Genomic DNA, 22511 nt, shown 5'->3' on the forward strand with positions numbered 1-22511 from the left:
TCACTGTATGCCCATGACTGCGTCGCCAAATACCAGACTAATGCCATTTACAAAAGTTCGCTGAGACACTACCATAGTCGGTCGAATCTCAGATGGCAACGAAACAGACTACAGATGGGAGGTGGAAGACCTGGAAAAATGGCGCACTGAGAACAACCTAACTCTCAATGCTGACAAAACCAAGGAATTCATTATTGACTTTCGGCGGGATGTTACATATGCCCCCCCTGAACATTAACAGCACAGAGATGGAACGAGTGGAGAGTGTCAAGCTCCTGGGAGTGGTCATCCACAACAAGCTTTCTTGGGCTCTTCATGTGGACACACTGGTTACAAAGGCCCAACAACGTCTCTTCTTCCTCAGGCAGCTGAGGAAATTTGGGGCATGACGGCGAATACCCTTGCCAACTTTTATAGGTGTGCCATCGAGAGCATCCTGTCTGGATGTATCACTACCTGGTATGGCAACTGTACCATTCAAGATCGGAGACAGTTACAGAGAGTGGTGAACTCGGCCCAGACAATCACAAAGGCCAACCTCCCATCTATGGAATCCAGGCCCACTGTCAGGGAAAGGCTGCCAGCATTCTCAAAGATCCATCCCACCCTGGCAATGTTTTTCTACAACCTCTACCATCGGGGAGAAGGTACAGAAGCCTGAACACACGCACCAGCCGGTTTCACAACAGTTTCTATCCTACTATTGTTAGACACTGAATGGACTCGCAAACTCTTAACATTCGCCTGTACCTGTGTTTTTGTTTTTGCTGCTGTTTCCCTATTATTTACTATCTATGCTATTTAACTCTGCGATCTGCCTGTATTGCTCGCAAGACAAAGCTTTTCACTGCACCTCGGTACATGTGACAATAAATTCAACTCAATTCAATTTCTATTGGATGTAGGAGATTAGGGAGAATTTCATATTCCTGATGACTATGCCGAGAGAAAGTGTGTTTGGTTGCAACCTTTTTAGATTACATGGATCAGCTGCAGCAGTGGGTTTGAGGCAAGAGTTTACAAGAGCTGGGGGTATGATGGAAGATGGAGACACTGCAGATATAGAGAGGTCGATGGTTGACTGCCATGAATGGTAGGAGAGGGAGGCAGGTAGGTAAGGAGTCTCCTGTGGCTATCCCCATCTCAAACAGGTCTGCCGTTTGGATTTTATTTGGTATTTGTTCATGGGATGAGGGTGTCGCTGGCTAGGCTAGCATTTATTACCCATCCCTAATTACCCAGAGGGTAGTTTAAGAGTCAACCGCATTGCTGTGGGTCTGGAGTCACATGTAGGCCAGATCTGGCAAAGAATGGCACTTTCCTTCCCTAATGCATATTAATGAACCAGATGGGTTTGTCCAATGACAATGGATTCACGGTCATCATTAGACTCTTAATTCCAGAGTTTTACTGAATTCAAATTTCACCATCAATGCTGGCCGGATTTGAACCTGGGTCGTTGGAACATTATCTGGATCTCTGGCTTAACAGTCCAACGATAATACCACTAGACCCTTTTGGATACTGTCGGGAGGTGTGACCTCTCAGGGGAGTCTAGCACTGACAACCAGGTTTCTGGTACTGTAACTGGCTGTACAGTAATGAGTAAGTCAGGTTCCAAGTGATTGATTGTAATAGGGGACTGTCTAGTCTGTGGCACAGAAGATGTTTCAGTGGCCAACGAGGAGGCATTAGGATGCGGTGTTGCCTCCCTGGAGCTAGGGTCAAGGATGTCTCAGAGAGGGAGCAGAATATTTTCAAAGAGGAGACTGACCAGTAGAAAGTCATTGTACATACTGGTACCAGAGGTATAGGTAAGGAAATGGATGATGTTCTGCAGGGAGAATAAAGGAAATTAGGCAGGATGTTGAAATGTTGGTCCTGGAGGAAGTAATGTGGACTAATACTGATACCATGTGTGAGTGAGAGTAGGAATAGGAGGATAGAGCAGATTAATGTGTTGTTGAGGAGCTGGTATAGTGGGCAAGGATTCACATTTTTGGGATAGAATTGACCTGTATAAGAAGGATGGGTTCCACCTAGATTGGAAGGGGACCATTATCATAGAAATATAGAAAATAGGTGCAGGAGGAGGCCAATCAGCCCTTTGAGCCTGTACCATCATTCAGTATGATCATGGCTGATCATGCAGTCTCAGTAGCCCATTCCCAACCTCTCCCCATACCCCTTGACTCCTTTCTATCTAATGAACAGGCCCCATCAGCTTCCTGTGGAAGAGAATTCCACAGGTTCCCAACTCCGAGTGAAGAAATCCTTCCTCATCTCAGTCCTAAATGACTTACCCCTTACTGTTAGACTGTGACCCCCTAGTTCTGGGCCTCCCCAACATCGGGAACATTCTTCCCACATCTAGCCTGTCCAGTCCCATCAGGATTTTATATGTTTCTGTGAGATTCCCGTGAGTAGGAGCCCAGTCGATCTAGTCTTTCCTCATACATTGATCCTGCCATCCCGGGAATCAGTCTGGTGAACCTTCACTGAACTCCCTCAATAGCAAGAACGTCCTTCCTCAGACTAGGAGACCAAAACTGTACACAATACTCAAGGTGTGGCCTCACCAAGGCCCTGTGTAACTGCAGCAAGACATCCCTACTTCAATCCTCTCGCTATGAAGGCCAGCATGCCATTAGCTTTCCTCCCTGCCTGCAGATTCTGTATGTAGAATACTAGCGGGCAGATTAGCTGGTGCTACTCGGGAGGCTTTAAACTAGTAAGGAGAGGTGGGAACCAAAGAGATAGTGAGAAAGGCTGAGGCTGGTACAGTAGTTACGGGGAGCAAGTCTATTAGTCAAAAGAGACAAGAGCTTGGCAGAGAGTGGAGTAGGACTGGTAAATTAAACTGCATTTATTTCAATGCAAAAGGGAAGGCAGATGAACTCAGGACGTGGTTAGGAACATGAGACTAGGATATCATAAATCATAAATATCATAAATATCATAATATACATAAATGATCTGGAAGAGGACACTGTTGGTATGATCAGCAAGTTTGCAGATGACATAAAGATTGGTGGAGTAGCAGAAAGCATAAGGGACTGTCAAAGAATACGGGAGGATATAGATAGACTGGAGCTCAATCCAGACAAATGTGAGGTGATGTATTTAGGAAAGTCTAATTCTCGAGCGAATTATACAATGAATGGAAGAGCCTTGGGAAAAGTTGATGAGCAGAGAGATCTGGGAGTGCAGGTCCATTGTACCCTGAAGGTTGCTGCACAGGTGGGTAGAGTGGTCAAGAAGGCATATGGTATACTTGCTTTAATTGGACGGGGTATTGAGTATAAGAGCTGGCAAGTCATGTTAACATTGTACAAGACATTGGTTCAGCCGCATTTAGAATACTGTGTACAGTTCTGGTCGCCACATTACCAAAAGGATGTGGACGCTTTGGAGAGGGTGCAGAGAAGGTTTACGAGGATGTTGCCTGGTATGGAAGGTGTGAGCTATGAAGAGAGGTTGAGTAGGTTAGGTTTATTTTCATTAGAAAAATAGAGATTGTGGGTGGACCTGATTAAGGTTTACAAAATCATGAAGGGTATAGACAGGGTGGATAGAGACAAGCTTTTTCCCAGGGTAAAGGATTCAATAACCAGAGGTCACACGTTCAAGCTGAGAGGTGGAAAGTTTAAGGGGGATACACACGGTAAGTACTTTACACAGAGGGTGGTGGGTGCCTGGAATGTGTTGCCAGCAGAGGTGGTAGAGGCAGGCACGGTAGATTCATTTAAGATGCGTCTGGATCAGTGTATGAGTAGGTGGGGAGCAGAGGGATACAGATGCTTAGGAATTGGGCAACAGGTTTAGACAGTGGATTTGGATCGGCTCAGGCTTGGAGGGCCGAAGGGCCAGTTCTTGGGCTGTAAATTTTCTTTGCTCTTAGGTTGTGTAGTGGACAGTGAAGAAGGTTATCTCAGATTACAACCTGACCTTGATCAAATGGGCCAATGGACCGAAAAGTGGCAGATGAAGTTTAATTTAGATAAATGTGAGGTGCTGCTTTTTTGGTAAGACAAATCAGGGCAGGACTTATACACTTAATGTCGAGAGTGTGTTGCTGGAAAAGCACAGCAGGTCAGGCAGCATCCGAGGAGCAGGAGAATCGACGTTTCGGGCAGGAGCCCTTCATCAGGAATAGTTTGTCTTCATCCCTCATTCCTGATGAAGGGCTTTTGCCCGAAATGTCGATTCTCCTGCTCCTTGGATGCTGCCTGACCTGCTGTGCTTTTCCAGCACCGCGCTCTCGACTCTGATCTCCAGCGTCTGCAGGCCTCACTTTCTCCTTATACACTTAATGGTGGGGTCCTGGGGAGTGTTGCTGCACAAACAGCTCATAAGTTATAGGTGCAGAATTAGGCCATTTGACCCATTGAGTCTGCTGTGCCATTCGATCATGGCTGATATACCCCTCACCCCCATTCTCCTGTCTTCTGCCCATAACCCTTCAACTCATTACCAATTAAAGTTGTTAAACTTGAGACAGTGCAAAAAAGATTTAAGGACATTGCCAGGATTGGAGGATTTGAGCTATAGGGAGTGGCTGAACAGGCTGGGGCTGTTTTCCCTGTAGCGTTGGAGGCTGAGGGGTGACATTATAGAGGTTTATAAAATCATGAGGGGCATGGATAGGGTAAATAGACAAAGTCTTCTCCCTGGGATAGGGGGGAATCCAGAACTAGGGTGAGAGGGGCGGGATTTAAAAGGGACATGAGGGGTAACCTTTTTAAACACAGAGGGTGGTGTGTGTATGGAACGAGCTGCCAGAGGAAATGGTCAAGGTGTGTACAGTTACAACATTTAAAAAGCATCTGGATGTGTACATTAATAGGAAAGATTTAGAGGGATATTGGCTAAATGCTGGCAAATGATTAGAAGAGATTAGGATGTCTGGTGAGAATGGATGAGTCAGACAAAAGGTTTCTGTGCTGTATGACTCTCTGATTCTGGATCAGTGGTGCTGGAAGAGCACAGCAGTTCAGGCAGCATCCAATGAGAGGATACTGCCTGAATTGCTGTGCTCTTCCAGCACCACTGATCCAGAATCTGGTTTCCAGCATCTGCAGTCATTGTTTTTACCTGTATGACTCTCTGACTCTATAAAGTGGGCGTGAGCTGCCTTCTTGAGCTGCTGCAGTTCATGTGCTGTAAATAGACTCGGAATGCCATTAGGGGACAAATTCCAGATTTTGACCCAGTGAATGAACGGTGATATATTTCCAAGTCAGAATGGTGAGGGGCTTGGAAGGGAACTTGCTGATGGTGGTGTTCCCATGTATCTGCTGCCCTTGTCCTTCTAAATGGAAGTGGCTGTGGGTTTAGAAGGTGCTGTGTGAGGATCTTTGGTGGGTTTCTTCAGTGCATCTTGTAGACAGTACACACTGCTGCTACTGAGCGTCGGTGGGGGAGGGAGTGGGTGTTTGTGAATGTGGTGCCAATCAAGTGGGGGCTGCTTTGTCCTGGATGGTGTCAAGCTCCTTGAGTGTTGTTGGAGCTGCCCCCATCCAGGCAAGTGGGGAGTATTCCATCACCCTCCTGCCTTGTGCCTTGTAGATGGTGGGCAGGCTCTGGGGAGTCAAGAGGTGAGTTACTCGCTGCAGTATTCCCAGCCTCTGACCTGCTGTTGTAGCCACTGTGTTTATATGGTGAGTCTAGTTGAATTTCTGGTCAATAGTAACCCTCAGGATGTTAATCGTGGGGGATTCAGTGATGGTAACACCATTGATTGTCAAGGGGTGGTGGTTAGATTGCTCCTTATTGGAGATGACCATTTCTGTGGCATGAATGTTACTTGTCACTTGTCAGCCCAAGCCTGGAGATTGTCTAGATCTTGTTGCATTTGAACACGGACTGTTTCAGTATCTGAGGAGTTGCGAATGGTGCTGAACACTGTACAATCATCAGCGAACATCCCCACCTCTGACCTTATGCTGGAGGGAAGGTCATTGATGAAGCAACTGAAGATGGTTGGGCCTAGGACACTACCCTGAGAAACCCCTGCAGAGGTGTCCTGGAGCTGAGATGACTGACCTACAACAATTATGACCATCTTGCTATGTGTCAGGTATGATTCCAGTCAGACAGTTTGACCCTGATTCCCATTGAGTCCAGTTTTGCCAGGGCTCCTTGATGACACACTCGGTCAAATGCAGCCTTGATGTCAAGAGCTGTCACTCTCACCTCACTTCTGAACTTTTGCTGTTTCGTCCATATTGACAGCTCATCACCACCTTCTCAAGGGCAACTTGTGATGGGCAATAAATGCTGACCAGCCACCCCAACAGCACATCTCACCGATGAATAAGTTAAAACGCTTTGAACCAAAGTTGCAATAAGGTCAGGAGCTGAGTGGAACCCAAACTGGGCCTCAATGAGCAGGTGCTGCTTGATAGCACTGTTAATGACACTGTTCATCACGTTACTGAGGATCAAGAGGAGACTGATGGCTGGGTTGGATTTGCCCTGCCTTTTACGTACAGGATAAACCTGGGCAATTTTCAACAATGTTGGGGTGATATCAGTGTTGTAGCTGTACTGGAACAACTTGGCGAGGGAAGCGGCAAGTTCTGGAGCATAGATCCTCAGTAAAGACCAAGGGGGTGTCGGACTCTAAAAGCTGATGCAGGTTAACAATGGCAGGAGCTTCTGGGAGTAATTCAGGAGACACAGCAGGGATTCATCCTGAGGAAAAGGAAGCAAGGTACTGGGAGGATGAGGCAACCCTGGCTGACCAGGGAAGTCAGGGTCAGCATAAAAACAAAAGGGAAAGCATATAACGTGATGAAGGGCAGTGGGAAACTAGAGGATTTGGAAGCTTACAAAGACCAAGAAGATTCAATATGAGGGTAAGGTAGCCAGTAATATAAAGGAAGACTGTAAGAGTTTCTTTAGATATATAGAGAGAGGCAAAAGTGGACATTGGGTTGTTGGAAGTGCCGCTGGAGAGATAGTAGTGGGGAACAAGGAAATGGCTGAGGGACTGAATAATTACTTTGGGTCAGTCTTCATGGTGGAAGACAGGAGTAATATCCCAAAAATTCAAGAGAGTGAAGGGGTAGAGCTGAGTCTGGTGGCCATCACCAAGGAGAAGGTGCTAGAAAAACTGAATGGCCTGAAGGTGGATAAATCACCTGGAGCAGATGGGCTACAGCCCAGAGTTCTCAGGGACATAGCTGAAGAGATAGCGGAGGAGTTAGTGGTGATCTTTCAGGAATCGCTAGAATCAGGGAGGGTCCCAGACAACTGGAAAATCGCTAACATGACACCCCTGTTTAAAAAGGGAGTAAGGCAAAAGATAGAAAATTACAGACCGATTAGCCTAACCTTGATCATGGGTAAGATCCTGGAATTCATTGTGAGGAAGAGGATTTCTGAATACTTGGAAATGTACGGTAAAATACGGCAAAGTCCACATTGTTTCATCAAGGGGAGGTCACACCTGACAGATCTGCTAGAATTCTTTGAGGAAGTAATGAGCAGGTTAGACCAAGGAGAGCTAATGGATGTTATCTACCTGGACTTCAGGAGACCTTCGACAAGGTGCCGTACAGGACGCTACTGAGTAAGCGAAGTGCCCATGGTGTTAGGGGCAAGGTGCTAGCACAGATAGAAGCTGGGCTGTTGGGCAGAAAACAGAGACTGGGATAAAAGGGTCCTTCTCAGGATGGCAGCCGGTGACAAGTGGTGTTCCACAAGGCTCAGTGTTGGGACCACAACTTTTCACTTTATACAATAACGATCAAGATGAAGGAGCTGAGGGCATTCTGGCCACGTTTGCAGACAATACAAAGGTAGGTAGAGGGACAGGTAGCATTGAGGAGGTGGGGAGGCTGCAGAAGGATTTGGACAGGATAGGAGAGTGGGCAAAGAAGTGGCAGATGGAGTACAACGTGGGGAGGTGTGAGGTGATGCACTTTGGTCGGAAGAATGGAGGCGTGGACTATTTTCTAAATGGGGGAGAAAATTCAGAAATCTGAAGTGCAAAGAGACTTGGGAGTTCTAGTCCAGGATTCTCTCAAGGTAAACTTGCGGGTTGAGTCAGTAGATAGGAAGGCAAATGCAATTATGGCATTTATTTTGAAAGGATTTAAATATAAAAGCAGGGATGTACTTCTGAGGCTCTATAAAGCTCTGGCCAGACCCCATTTGGAATATTATGTGCAGTTTTGGGGCCCATATCTCAGGAAGGACGTACTGGCCCTGGAGCATGTTCAGAGGTGGTTCATGAGAACGGTCCCAGGAATGAAAAGGTTCACAAATGAGGAACGTTTGAGGACTCTGGGTTTACACTCAATGGACATTAGAAGGATGAGGTCGGATCTCATTGAAACATACAGAATACTGAATGATGTTGACAAAACAGATGATTTTGGCAAGATGTTTCCATTGGTAGGAGAGACTCGGACCCAAGGGCATAGCCTTAGAGTAAAGGGAAGACCCTTTTAGAATAGAGATCAGGAGAAACGTCTTCAGCCAGAGAGTGGGGAGTCTATGGAATTCACTCCACAGAATGCTGTGATGGCCAGGTCATGGAGTATATTTAAGACTGAGATAGAAAGGTTCCTGAGTATCAAGGGGATCAAAGGTTACAGAGAGAAAGAGGGAGAATGGAGTCAAGAAACATATCTACCATGATTGAATGGCAGAGCAGATTTGATGGGCTGAATGGCCTACCTTTTGGTCCTGTGTCTTATGTCTATGATCTTATTAGATTACTTACAGTGTGAAAACAGGCCCTTCGGCCCAACAAGTCCACACTGACCCTCTGAAGAGCAACCCTCCCAGACCCATTCCCCTACATTTATCCCTTCACCTAACACAATGGGCAATTTAGCATGGCCAATTCACCTAACTTGCACATTTTTGGACTGTGGGAGGAAACCAGAGCACCCAGAGAAAACCCACACAGACACAGGGAGAATGTGCAAACTCCACACAGTCAGTTGCCTGAGGCGGGAATTGAACCTGGGTCTCTGGCGCTGTGAGGCAGCAGTGCTAACCACTGTGCCACCTGTAAAGATTATATTGATCTATTATAGATCTATCGAACTGACCCGAAGTTTTGTTAGCTGTATCTCACAGGTGTGGAGATCAATGCTGGGGCATCGTTGTTGATCCAGTAACTCCTGGGTAGTTATCAGCCATGTCAGAGTCTGCTGGAGAGCTGGTTGGAAATGTCCAAGACTCAGCAACGTCTTTTCTAACTCATGCTGCAATCAAAGGACAAAAGTCCGAAGTTGGATTCCTCATTCCATTTCAGTCACCGCTACCCGCCCCCCCCCGCCCACCCTCTCACCAATCGCTCTGGATTCTCCTCTATCTCCTCTCGAATATCATAGTGTTCTGGTCAGGGATGTCTCAGAGTGGCTGCAAGACATTCTGGAGCAGGAGGTTGAACAGTCTGGTGGTGGTACACACAGAGGTATCAACCACCAAACACAGGGATGAGGACTCGACAGCTGAATCGAGGAAGTTAGGAGACAAATTAAAATACAGGACCTCAAACCTCAGGATTACTCCCAGTGCCACATGCCAACACGAGCGTGGAGTCATACAGCACGGAAACAGACCCTTCGGTCCAACGCATCCATGCTGACCAGGTGGGGGGAGGGGAGATGAAGAAATCCACATTGTTCCCGTATGGTTGGAGGGTCCCAAGGTGGAAGATGAGACATTCTTCCTCCAGGCGTCGGATGGTTAGGGTTTGGTGGCAGAGGAGGCCCAGGACCTGCATGTCCTTGGGGGAGTTGGTTGGGGGTGGAGGGGGGAGTTGACGTGTTCGGCCATGGGGAGGTGAGGTTGTTTGGTCAATATGTCCACAGGACAGTGGGGCAATTTAACATGGCTAATCCACATAACCTGTCCAGCTCTGGATTGTGGGAAGAAACCCACGCAGACACAGGCAGAGTGTGCAAACTCCACACAGACAGTTACCCAAGGCTGGAATCAAATTCAGGTTCCTGGTGCTGTGAGGCAACAGTGCTAACCACTGAGCCACCCGTGCCATGTAGAGAACATGGTAGGTGCCTGGAATTGGCTGCCTGTGTTGAGGCACTAAACTTTTTGAAAACGTTCCTGGTTCTGAACTTTAAAATGTTGTAAGTTGCCATGTGCAGCAAGATGAAATTAGAAAGGACATCTCGGGGTCTTTGGGTTGGCTTGGACAAGTTGGGCCGAATGGATCCCTTCCGTGCTATACCATTCTGTGGTTCTAATATCTTCCATTCTCTAATGGACCATCCCCCATTCCTTCTGAAACATCTTCCATTTCTCCAGGAACACCCCCTATTCCACCAGGAACATCCACTGTTCCCTCTCTAATGTGAATCCCCCTTACCTGTTTACTGACTAATTCTCTCTCCAGCTTCTCCCAGCGTTCTCGATAGTCCTGCAAGAGCCCCTCAATCAGCTCTCGCTCAGGAACTGGCAATCGGCGAGTGAAAGACTGAGAGTGATGAGTAAGGGTCTCCACCTCTAACTTCTGCAGATAGAGATCACTCATCAACTCCTGCAGAGAAGTGGTCCAAGAGAGGATAGGGGGAGTAGGGAGGGAGAAGGGAAGGGAGAAAAAAGGAGATGGGGGGATGGCAGAGGTGCAGCTGGGAGAAGGGAGAGAGAGGGAGGGGAAAGTGGGGAAGGAGAGAGGGAGAAATGGAGGGAGAGAAAATGAGATAATGGAAGGGGAGACAGACAGAGATAGTGACAGGGGGAGATGAAGGAGGAGAGAAAGAAAGGGAGATATTGGGAGGTTAAGAGAGAGGAGTAGATAGTGTGAGGAGTTAATGGAAGGGGGAGAGAGTGGAGACATTGAGGAGAGAGAAAGGAGGGAGAGAGAGGATTGGGAGAGATGGGGAGAGACAAGTGTGGGAGAGATTGGAAGGGGGGTGAGGGGTAGAGAGTGGGGGTGGCATAGAGGAGAGAGAGTGGGGAAAGAGGAGGTGGGGAGTAAAGAGGGGGAGAGAGTGGGAGGAAGGCAGGAGTGGAGAAAGTGTGGGGGAGGGGGAGAGAGAGGAGAGCAACAAATTAGTGACTTAGGTTCAGAGGTAGGGTGTAAATATCAACATTTGTTAATGTTACAAACCTGGGTGGATCAGGAAGCTGTGTGGAAGGACACATGCGGCTGTAAGATACAAACAGCTTCAGTGAGTTAGCCACAGGCTGGCAGACCCAGGATAATGTGCAGAAGACTGAGGCTGTTGTACAAGTGGAAATGATTAAAAAAAACATGAATCTTGCAAATGTGGGTGTCCAGAGAGAAATGAGAAAATGGGAGGTCAACATGGCATAACAATAATGTCACTGGGCTAGAAACCCAGGCTAATGTCTGAAATCTGGGGCTTGAATTGAAACATGGGGGCTGGTGGAATTGAAAAGTACTTAATAAATCTGGAATCTACAACTGATCTCAGTGATTGTGACCATGAAACTGTCATCAAATGTTGGGAAAATACCATCTGGTCCATGAAAGACCTTCAGGGAAAGAAATCTGCCATCCTCACCTGGTCTGGCCTACATGTGACTCTAGACCTATAGCAATGTGGTTGGCTCTCAGTTGCCCCTCTGAAATGGCCAGGAAAGGCATTCAGTTGTATCAATCGTGACATGGACGGTTTGGACCGAAGGGTCTGTTTCCATGCTGCACATCTCTATGACTCTATAACTCTATGACATGAAACCAGACGGATCACCTGGCATCGACCTTGGCACCGGAAGACAATGGCAAAACCAGCCATAACAAGTAGATGTGATCTATATGGACTTCAGTAAGGCGTTCGACAAGGTTCCCCATGGGAAACTGATTAGCAACGCCAGATCTCATGGAATACAGGGAGAACTAGCCATTTGGATACAGAACTGGCTCAAAGGTAGAAGACAGAGAGTGATGGTGGAGGGTTGTTTTTCAGACTGGAGGCCTGTGACCAGTGGAGTGCCACAAGGATCGGTGCTGGGCCCTCTACTTTTTGTCATTTACAATAATGATTTGGATGTGAGCGTAAGAGGTACAGTTAGTAAGTTTACAAATGACTCCAAAATTGGAGGTGTAGTGGACAGCGAAGAGGGTTACCTCAGATTACAACAAGATCTGGACCAGATGGGCCAATGGGCTGAGAAGTGGCAGATGGAGTTTAATTTAGATAAATGCAATGTGCTGCATTTTGGGAAAGTAAGCTTGAGCAGGATTTATACACTTAATGGTAAGGTCCTAGGGAGTGTTGCTCAACAAAGAGACCTTGGAGTGCAGGTTCATCGCTCCTTGAAAGTGGAGTCGCAGGTAGATAGGATAGTGAAGGCGATGTTTGGGTATGCTTTCCTTTATTGGTCAGAGTATTGAGTACAGGAGTTGGGATGTCATGTTACGGCTGTACCGGACAGTGGTTAGGCCACTGTTGGAATATTGTGTGCAATTCTGGTCTCCTTCCTATCGGAAAGATGTTGTGAAACTTGAAAGGATTCAGAAAAGATTTACAAGGATGTTGCCAGGGTTGGGGGTTTGAGCTATAGGGAGAGGCTGAACAGGCTGGGGCTGTTTTCCCTGGAGTGTCAGAGGCTGAGGGGTGACCTTATCGAAGTTTACAAAATCATGAGGGGCATGGATAGGATAAATAGACAAAGTCTTTTCCCTGGGGTCGGGGAGTCCAGAACTAGAGGGCATGGGTTTAGGGTGAGAGGGGAAAGATATAAAAGAGATCTAAGGGGCACCTTTTTCACGCAGAGGGTGGTACGGGTATGGACTGAGCTGCCAGAGGATGTGGTGGAGGCTGGTACAATTGCAACATTTAAGAGGCATTTGGATGGGTATATGAATAGGAAGGGTTTGGAGGGATATGGCCGGGTGCTGGCAGGTAGGACTAGATTGGGTTGGGATATCTGGTCGGCATGGACGGGTTGGACCGAAGGGTCTGTTTCCATGCTGTCCATCTCTATGACTCTATAATCCTGCAAAGGTCCCCTCATTAACATCCGGGGGCTGGTGCCAACACTGGGAGAGCTGTCTCACAGCCTAGCCAAGCAACAGCCTGACACAGTCATACTCACGGCATCATAACCTCACAGCAATGTCCCAGGCCCCACCATCCCCATCCCTGGATATGTCCTGTCCCACCGGCAGGACAGACCCAGTAGACAGGGCTCCACAGTGGGATACAGTCGGGAGGGAATTACCCTGGGAGTCCTCAACATTGACTCCGGACCCCAGGAAGTCTCACTGTTTCAGGTTAAACAAGGGCAAGGAAACCTCCTGCTGATCACCACATACCGCCCTCCCTCAGCTGATGAATCGGTATCCTCCATGTTGAACAACACTTTGAGGGAGGATGGCAAGATCACAGAATATACTTCGGGTGGGGGATTTCAATGTCCAAAACCAAGAGTGTCTCGGCAGCAGTATTACTGATTGAATTGGTCAGGTCCTAAAGGACAGAGCTGCTGCACTGGGTCTGCAGCAGGTGGGGAGGGAACCAACAAGAGGGAAAAACATACTTGACCTCATCCTTACCAATCTGCCGGCTGCAGATGTATCTGTCCATGACAGTATCGGTAAGAATGACCACCACACAGTCCGTGTGGAGACAAAGTCCCACCTTCACATTGAGAATCCCCTCCAGTGTGTTGTGTGGCACCATCACTGTGCTAAATGGGTCAGACTTCAAACTGATCGAGGAGCTCAAGGGTGGGCATCCATGAGGCACTGTGGGCCATCAACGGCAGAACTGAACTCCAGCACAATCTGTAACCTCATGGCCCGGCATATCCCCCACTCACCCATTATCATCAAGCCAGGGGATCAACCCTGGTTCAATGGGGAGTGCAGGGGACATGCCAGGGGTAGCACTATAACATTCCAGCAATAGTATTGAAAGCTTATACTCCAGAACTTGCCTCACCCCCAGCCAACATGTTCCATGTAGAGTTACAACACTGGCATCTACCTGACAATGCGGAAAATTAACCAGGAATGTCCTGTACATGAAAAGCAAGACAAATCCAACCTGACCAATTCCTGCCCCATCAGTCTCCCCTCGATCCTCAGTAATGTGATGGACGGTGTCAGTAACAGAGCTACCAAGCAGCACCTGCTCAGCAATAACCTGCTCAGTGACCTGCCCAGTTTGGGTTCCCCCAGGGTCACTCAGCTCCTGACCTCATTCCAGCCTTGGGTCAAACATGGACAAAAGAGCTGGATTCCAGAGGGGAGGGGAGAGGGACAGCCTTTGATATCAAGGCTGCATTTGACTGAGTGTGGCACAAGTACAGTCACTCACATCCTGTAAGCATGGGTCTCGTTGATGAGCAGCAAGTACAATGGACACAGAGCTGGACTTGTTGAGAATTGTCTACATTTGATTCTGATTGGTCAAGGCCATAAAAAGGTCTTTTTCAACAATACTTACGTTCTATGTGACCGAGCAGCGATTAGCATGTGTGCTTTACCAGACACCATTGAAGTGGCAATGTCCCTCACACAGCTGCTGCTATGAAAGAGATAGTTTACATTTAGTTGTCACTCTCGGTGCTGGGTGATTCATTAAACTTTCAGAAAGCAGCCTGAAGCTGGGGATGACCTGAAATCCCTCACTTCCACAAGGACACAGCAGTAAAGGTTTTTGGGTTCTTCATCCAGACCTTTGTCCTGCACCAGTGGCAACCCAGTTGGCATCCAGACTAGTTCAGGAAAACCAATTTCACTAAAGCCAATCTGACACATTTCAATGTCAGACCAAGATGGGAAAAGCTGCCTCAGTGCCCCTGGGTCATTATTCCCTTCCTCTGAGTAACACAGGCACTTTCCCAATTTTGCCTCACCTTCACTTGGCTCAGCCTCTCATTCACCTCTTCCAGTTCCATCCCATTCATGTCACAGTCACAAATTACTGCCTGTGCAGAAATCAGCCAATCCCACAGCCTCTGCAGGAAAAGAACAAAACTGGGTCAAACTAACAAACCATGAAAAACAATCTGGGACCAATCAGGGCAGCACGTCGACTCAGTGGTTAACACTGCTGCCTCAGAGAGCCAGGGACCCGGGTTCAATTCCAGCTTCGGGCGATTGTCTGTTTGGAGTTTGCACGTTCTCCCCGTGCCTGCGTGGGTTTCCTCCGGGTGCTCCGGTTTCCTCCCACATTCCAAAGATGTGCAGGTCAGGTGAATTGGCCATGGGAAATTGCCCGTAGTGTTCAGGGATGTGTAGGTTAGGTGCATTAGTCAGGGGTAAGTGTAGAGTAATGGGGCTTGGGTTTGGGTGGGATACTTTTCAGAGTGTCAATGGGGCGAAGGGCCAGTTTTCACACTGTAGGGATTCTATGATTCTATTCTGTGAGGGCACACATATATACAGGCATCTGAAATCCAGCAGGAGGCCGCTCAGCCCCTCAAGGCTGCTCCACCATTCAATAAGATCATGCCTGACCTGACAGTCACCTCAAATCCATGTGATCCTCAGGTGGATCAGGTATTAAATTGGGAAAAGACTAACGGCCACAATTAGGCAGAAACTGGGAAATGTCGACTGAAGACAAATTCACCTCTGACATGTCGGAATCTTAGATGACAAGAGAAACTGGGAACTTAGTCAAAAAGAGAAAGGAGGGACATGTAAGGTGTTAGAGTCGGGAGACAGACAGAGCCCTCAAAGTGTACAAAGAGAACAGGAAAGAACTCAAACAAGGAATTGGGAGGGCGAAAAGGGGCCAGGAAATGTATTTGGCAAATAGGATTAAGGGAAATTCCAAGAGGTTTTATACATACATAAGGAGCAAAAGGTAAATAGGGAAAAGATCAGTCCAGTCAAGAACCGAGGAGGAATTTACGCATGGAGTCAGATGGTGAGGTTCTTAATGAATACTTTGCACCTTGGTATTCACCATTGAGGACCTGGTGGATGGTGAGTCTCAGGAGGGGTATGTTGTTACTCTGGGGCATGTCAGTATAGAGAAGGAGGAGGTGGTGTGTGTTTTGAAAAGCATTAAAGTGGACAAATCCTCAGGACCTGATGGCAGCTATCCCTGAATGCTGAGGTAGGCAGGTGAGGAAATTGCTGGGGCCTTGTGTGAAATCTTTGTAACCTCTTTAGTTACAGGAGAGATCCTTAACAAAAGCTTTACTGAAGTCCATATAGAAGCATAGAGTCATAGAGATATACAGCATGGAAACAGACCCTTCAGTCCAATCCGCCCATGCCGACCAGATATCCCAACCCAATCTAGACGCACCTACTAGCACTCACCCCATATCCCTCAAAACTCTTCCTATTCATATACCCATCCAGATGCCTTTTAAATGTTGTATTTGTACCAGCCTCCACCAGTTCCTCTGGCAGCTCATTCCATACACATACCAGCCTCTATATGAAAAAGTTGCCCCATAGGTTTCTTTTATATCTTGCCCCTGTCACCCTAAACCTATGCCCTCTAGTTCTGGACTCCCCAACCCCAGGGAAAAGACTGTGTCTATTTATCCTGTCCATGCCCCTCATGATTTTATAAACCTCTATAAGGTCACCCCTCAGCCTCTGACGCTCCAGGGAAAACAGCCCCAGCCTGTTCAGCTTCTCCTTACAGCTCAAATCCTCTAACCCTGGCAGCATCCTTGAAAATCTTTTCTGAACCCTTCCAAGTTTCACAAAATCTTTCCGATAGGAAGGACACCAGAATTGCATGCAATATACACCACATCAACTGCTTTACCCTCATCCACCTGTTTTGTCACCTTCTCAGAGAGCTCAATAAGGTTTGTGAGACACGACCTACCCTTCACGAAATCATGTTGACTATCCCTAATGAACTTATTCCTTTCTAGATGATTATAAATCCTATCTCTTATAACTCTTTCCAACACTTTACCCACAACCGAAGTAAGGCTCACTGGTCTATAATTCCCAGGGTTGTTTCTACTCCCCTTCTTGAACAGGGGAACCACATTTGCTATCCTCCAGTCTTCTGGCACTATTCCTGTAGACAATGACCACATAAAGATCAAAGCCAAAGGCTCTGCAATCTCCTCCCTGGCTTCCCAGAGAATCTGAGGATAAATCCCATCTGGCCCAGGGGACTTACCTGTTTTTTACACTTTCCAGAATTGCTAACACCTCTTCCTTGTGAACCTCAATCCCATCTGGTCTAGTAGCCTGTATCTCAGTATTCTCTTCAACAACATTGTCATTTTCTAGTGTCTATACTGACAAAAGGTATTCATTTAGCACCTCTCCTATCTCTTCGGAATCCACAACAACTTTCCACTATTGTCCTTAACTAGCCCTAATCTTATCCGGGTCAATCTTTTATTCTTGACATACCTGTAGAACAGGTGTCACGTGTTGAGGGTTTACCTTGATCCTATCTGCCAACAACTTCTCATGTCTCCTTCTGGCTCTTCTGAGCTCTCTCTTTAGGTCTTTCCTGGCTACCTTGTAACTCTCAAGCGCTCTAACCGAGCCTTCACATCTTATCCTAACATAAGCCACCTTCTTCCACTTGACAACAGATTTAACTTCTTTAGTAAAGCACGGCTCCCGCGCTCAACCACTTCCTCACTACCTGACTGGTACATACTTATCAAGGACCCACAGTAGCTGGTCCTTGAACAAGCTCCACATTTCAGTTGTGCCCACCCCCTGCAGTTTCCTTCCCCATCCTTTGCATCCTAAATCTTGCCTAATCACATTGTAATTGCCTTTCGCCCAGCTACAACTCTTGCCCTGTGATATATACCTATCACTTTCCATCACTAAAGTAAACATAACTGAATTGTGGTTACTATCACCAAAGTGCTCACCTACCTACAAACCTAACACCTGGCTGGGTTCATTACCCAGTACCAAATCCAAAGTGGCCTCGCCCCTTGTTGGCCTGTCTACATACTGTGTCAGGAAACCCTCCTGCTCACGTTGGACAAAACCTGACCCATCTAAAGTACTTGAACTATAATATTTCCAGTCAATATTTGGAAAGTTAAAAGCCCCCATAACAACTCCCCTGTCACTCTCACTCCTTTCTGGAATCATCTTTGCAATCCTTTCCTCTACGTCTCTGGAACTTTTCAGACTTTTTCGTGATAGGCAGCATTGCTATGTACAGGGAAGGTCGTGTCTCACAAACATGATTTGAGTTTTTTGAGGGTGTGAGATAAATGATTGATGAGGGAAGGGCAGTGGATGTTGTCCTCATGGAAGGCTCATACAAAAGGTGAAGTCACATGGGATCCATGATGAACTGGTAAGATGGATACAGCACTGGCTTAGTCATAGACAACAGAGAGTAGTGGTGGAAGGGTGTGTTTCTGACTGGAGATCTCTGACCAGTGGTTTCACAGGGATTAATATATAAATGATTTGGAAGAGAAGGTTTTATGTTGAGAGTGGTAGGACTCTGGAAAGTGCTGCCAGAGATGGTGGTGGAGGCAGGTATGATCAAGGCATTTTGGAGGCATCTTGACAGATACATGAATAGGCAGGAACGAGAGGGATACGGACCGTGTGGAGGCAAAAGGTTTTGAGTTTGGGAAGGTGTCATGTGTTGGTGCAGTCTTGGTAGGCCGAAGGGCCTGTCCTTGTGCTGTATTGTTCTTTTTTTCCCTTTATTCTTCTTTATATAAAACACTGGTTAGGCTACAGCTGGAGTACTGTGTATAATTCTGGTCCCCACACTACCAGAAGGATGTGAGAGCACACAAGGGGATACATAGGAGATTCACCAGGATGTTCCCTGGGCCGGAGGCTCTGAGCCATAAAGGAATGATTGGAGAGGCCGAGGATGTTTCATTGGAACAGTGAAGGTTGAGAGAGGATCTGATGGAGATGTACAAGATTGTGAGGGGTATTAATACCATGGATATGATATCACTTCTCTCATCGGTAGAGAAGGCAATAATCAGGGGGCAAAGGTTCCAGGTAAGAGGTATAAGGTTAAGGAGAGAGTTCAAGAGGGATTTTTCACTCTAAGGATGGACTGAGTCTAGAAATCACCCTGAAAGGGTGGTGAAGTCAGAAATCGGGGATGTAATTTTAAGGTGATTAGAGGAAGGTTTAGGAGAGATGTCAGAGGTAGGTTCTTTACACAGAGAGTGGTGGGTGTGTGGAATGTACTGCCAGCAGTGGGAGTACAGTCAGAGACATGAGGGACATTTAAGCGACTCTTGGATAGGTAGACGGATGACAGTAAAATTAAGAGAATGTCGGCTAGTCTGATCTGAGAATAGGATAAAATGTCAGCACCACATTGAGGGCCGAAAGGCCTGTACTGCACTGTACTGTTTTATGTATGTTCTAAGTGTTCCCTTAGGTAAAAACAATGACTGCAGATGCTGGAAACCAGATTCTGGATCAGTGGTGCTGGAAGAGCACAGCAGTTTAGGCAGCATCTGAGGAGCAGTAAAATCGACATTTCGGGCAAAAGCCCTTCATCAGGAATAAAGGCAGTGAGCCTGAAGCGTGGAGAGATAAGCTAGAGGAGGGTGGGGGTGGGGAGAGAGTAGCATAGAGTACAATGGGTGAGTGGGGGAGGAGATGAAGGTGATAGGTCAGGGAGGAGAGGGTGGAGTGGATAGGTGGAAAAGGAGATAGGCAGGTAGGACAAGTCCGGACAAGTCATGGGGACAGTACTGAGCTGGAAGTTTGGAACCAGGGTGAGGTGGGGGAAGGGGAAATGAGGAAACTGTTGAAGTCCACATTGATGCCCTGGGGTTGAAGTGTTCTGAGGTGGAAGATGAGGCATTCTTCCTCCAGGGGTCTGGTGGTGAGGGAGCGGCGGTGAAGGAGTCCCAGGACCTCCATGTCCTCGGCAGAGTGGGAGGGGGAGTTGAAATGTTGGGCCACGGGGCGGTGTGGTTGATTGGTGTGGGTGTCTCGGAGATGTTCCCTAAAGCGCTCTGCTAGGAGGCGTCCGGTCTCCCCAATGAAGAGGAGACTACTGGTCTCCTTAAATAAGGAAGGATGTAAATGTGTGTGGGGCAGTTCAGAGAAGGTTTATCAGATTAATCCCTGGAATCAGGCTGGTCTTGTATCTGTTGAAGGTTAGGAAATTAAGAGGCAACTTAATTAGGAAACTCTGAGGAGTCTTGACCAGGTGGATGAGGATGGGATGCTTCCTCCTGTGGGAGAATCTAAAACTAAGCGTCACTGTTTAAATCTCAGAGTTCACCTGGTTAAAACAGATGAGGTAAAAACATTTTTTTCAGAAGGTCATGAGTCTTTGGAACTCTGCAAAAAAAGTTGCGGAAGCAGAGTCCTTGAATATTTTGAAGGCCGAGGTGGAGAGATTCTTGTTAAACAAGGGGGTGAAAGGTTATCAGGAGTAGGCGGCAATGTGGATTTGAGTAACCAATCAGAGAAGCCTTGATTTTATTGAAAGATGGAGTAGACATGAGAGGAAAGGATAGCAAAGATGATTCTCAATAGGAGTGAGAGAGACAGAGTAATTGTCATGGGGGCTTCAACTTTCCAAATATTGACTGGGATCACTACAGTACAAGTACTATAGATGGGCCAGTTTTTGTCCAGCGTGTGCAGGACGGCTTCCTGACGCAGTATGTAGACAGGGCCGAAAATGTGTTGCTGGAAAAGCGCAGCAGGTCAGGCAGCATCCAGGGAACAGGAGAATCGACGTTTCAGGCATATGCCCTTCTTCAGGAATGTATGTAGACAGGCCAACTAGGGGCAAAGCCACTTTAAATTTGGTACTGGGTAATGAGCCCGGCCAGGTGTTAGACTTGGAAGTAGGTGAGCACTTTGGTGATAGCGATCACAATTCTGTTATGTTTACTTTAGTGATAGAAAGGGACAGGTGTATACCACTGGGCAAGAGTTACAGCTGGGGGAAAGGCAATTACGATGTGATTAGGAAAGATTTAGGAAGCATAGGATGGGGAAGGAAACTGCAGGGGATGGGCACATTAGAAATGTGGAGCTTATTCAAGGAAAAGCTCCTGTGTGTCCCAGATAAGTATGTACCTGTCAGGCAGGGAGGAAGCTGTAGAGCACGGGAGCCGTGGTTTACGAAGGAAGTGGAATCTCTGGTCAAGAGGAAGAAGCAGGCTTATGTTAGGATGAGATGTGAAGGCTCAGTTAGGGCGCTTGAGGGTTACAAGGTAGCCAGGAAAGACCTAAAGAGAGAGCTCAGAAGAGCCAGGAGGAGACATGAGAAATTGTTGGTGGATAGGATCAGGGTAAACCCTAAGGCTTTCTTTCGATGTTTAAGGAATAAAAGAATGACGAGAGTAAGATTAGGGCCAATCAAGGATAGTAGTGGGAAGTTGTGTGTGGAGTCAGAGGAGATAGGGGGAAGCACTAAATGAATATTTTTCGACTCTAGAAAACGACAATGTTGTCGAGGAGATTACTGAGATACAGGCTACTAGACTGGGGGTGGGATTGAGGTTCACAAGGAAGAGGTATTAGAAATCCTGCAGAATATGAAAATAGATAAGTCCCCAGGGCCGGATGGGATCTATCTTGGGATCCTCTGGGAAGCCAGGGGGGAGATTGCCGAGCCTTTGGCATTGATCTTTAAATTGTCATTGTCTACAGGAATAGTGCCAGAAGACTGGAGGATAGCAAATGTGGTTCCCCTGTTCAAGAAGGGGAGTAGAGACAATCCTGGTAATTATAGACCAGTGAGCCTTACTTCAGTTGTTGGTAAAGTGTTGGAAAAGGTTATAAGAGATAGGATTTATAATCATCTAGAAAAGAATAATTTGATTCGGGATAGTCAGCACGGTTTTGTGAAGGGTAGGTCGTGCCTCACAAACCTTATTGAGTTTTTTGAGAAGGTGACCAAACAGGTAGATGAGAGTAAACCGGTTGATGTGGTGTATATGGATTTCAGCAAGGCATTTGATAAGGTTCCCCACAGTCGGCTATTGTACAAAATGCGGAGAAATGGGATTGTGGGAGACATAGCAGTTTGGATCAGTAATTGGCTTGCTGAAAGAAGGCAGAGGGTGGTGGTTGATGGGAAATGTTCATCCTGGAGTCCAGTTACCAGTGGTGTACCGTAAGGGTCGGTGTTGGGTCCACTGCTGTTCGTCATTTTTATAAATGACCTGGATGAGGGCGTAGAAGGGTGGGTTAGTAAATTTACAGACAACACTAAGGTCAGTGGAGTTGTGGATAGTGACGAAGGATGTGGTAGGTTACAGAGACACATAGATAAGCTGCAGAGCTGGGCTGAGAGGTGGCAAACGGAGTTTAATGCAGACAAGTGTGAGGTGATTCACTTTGGTCGGAGTAACCGGAATGCAAAGTACTGGGCTAATGGTAAGGTGAGCAGAGAGATCTTGGTGTCCATTACACAGATCCTTGAAAGTTGCCACCCAGGTTGACAGGGTTGTTAAGAAGGCATACAGTGTTTTAGCTTTTGTTAATAGAGGGATCGAGTTCCGGAACCATGAGGTTATGCTGCAGCTGTATAAAGCTCTGGTGCAGCCGTACTTGGAGTATTGTGTACAGTTCTGGTCACTACATTATAAGGAGGATGTGGAAGTTTTGGAAAGAGTGCAGAGGAGAT

At 47.0% G+C, this 22511-nt stretch overlaps 1 protein-coding gene across 1 annotated transcript in view; it reads right to left on the bottom strand.

The window, feature by feature from the left end:
- The window catches only part of LOC148150048 (microtubule-actin cross-linking factor 1, isoforms 6/7-like), a 374112-nt gene that overhangs the window by 116897 nt on the left and 234704 nt on the right, over window positions 1-22511 (bottom strand). Inside the window, exons 10-12 of the mRNA XM_087987781.1 lie at window positions 14818-14919; window positions 10352-10522; window positions 9069-9224 (exon numbers count right to left, since the gene is read on the bottom strand). Coding sequence (XP_087843907.1) covers window positions 9069-9224; window positions 10352-10522; window positions 14818-14919 — 429 coding nt within the window. The remainder of the gene's footprint in view (window positions 1-9068; window positions 9225-10351; window positions 10523-14817; window positions 14920-22511) is intronic.

This window comes from Chiloscyllium plagiosum, unplaced genomic scaffold, assembly GCF_037043375.1.
Source record: "Chiloscyllium plagiosum isolate Xiang-an unplaced genomic scaffold, Cpla_swu_hap1 HiC_scaffold_5, whole genome shotgun sequence".
NCBI lineage: Eukaryota > Metazoa > Chordata > Chondrichthyes > Orectolobiformes > Hemiscylliidae > Chiloscyllium > Chiloscyllium plagiosum.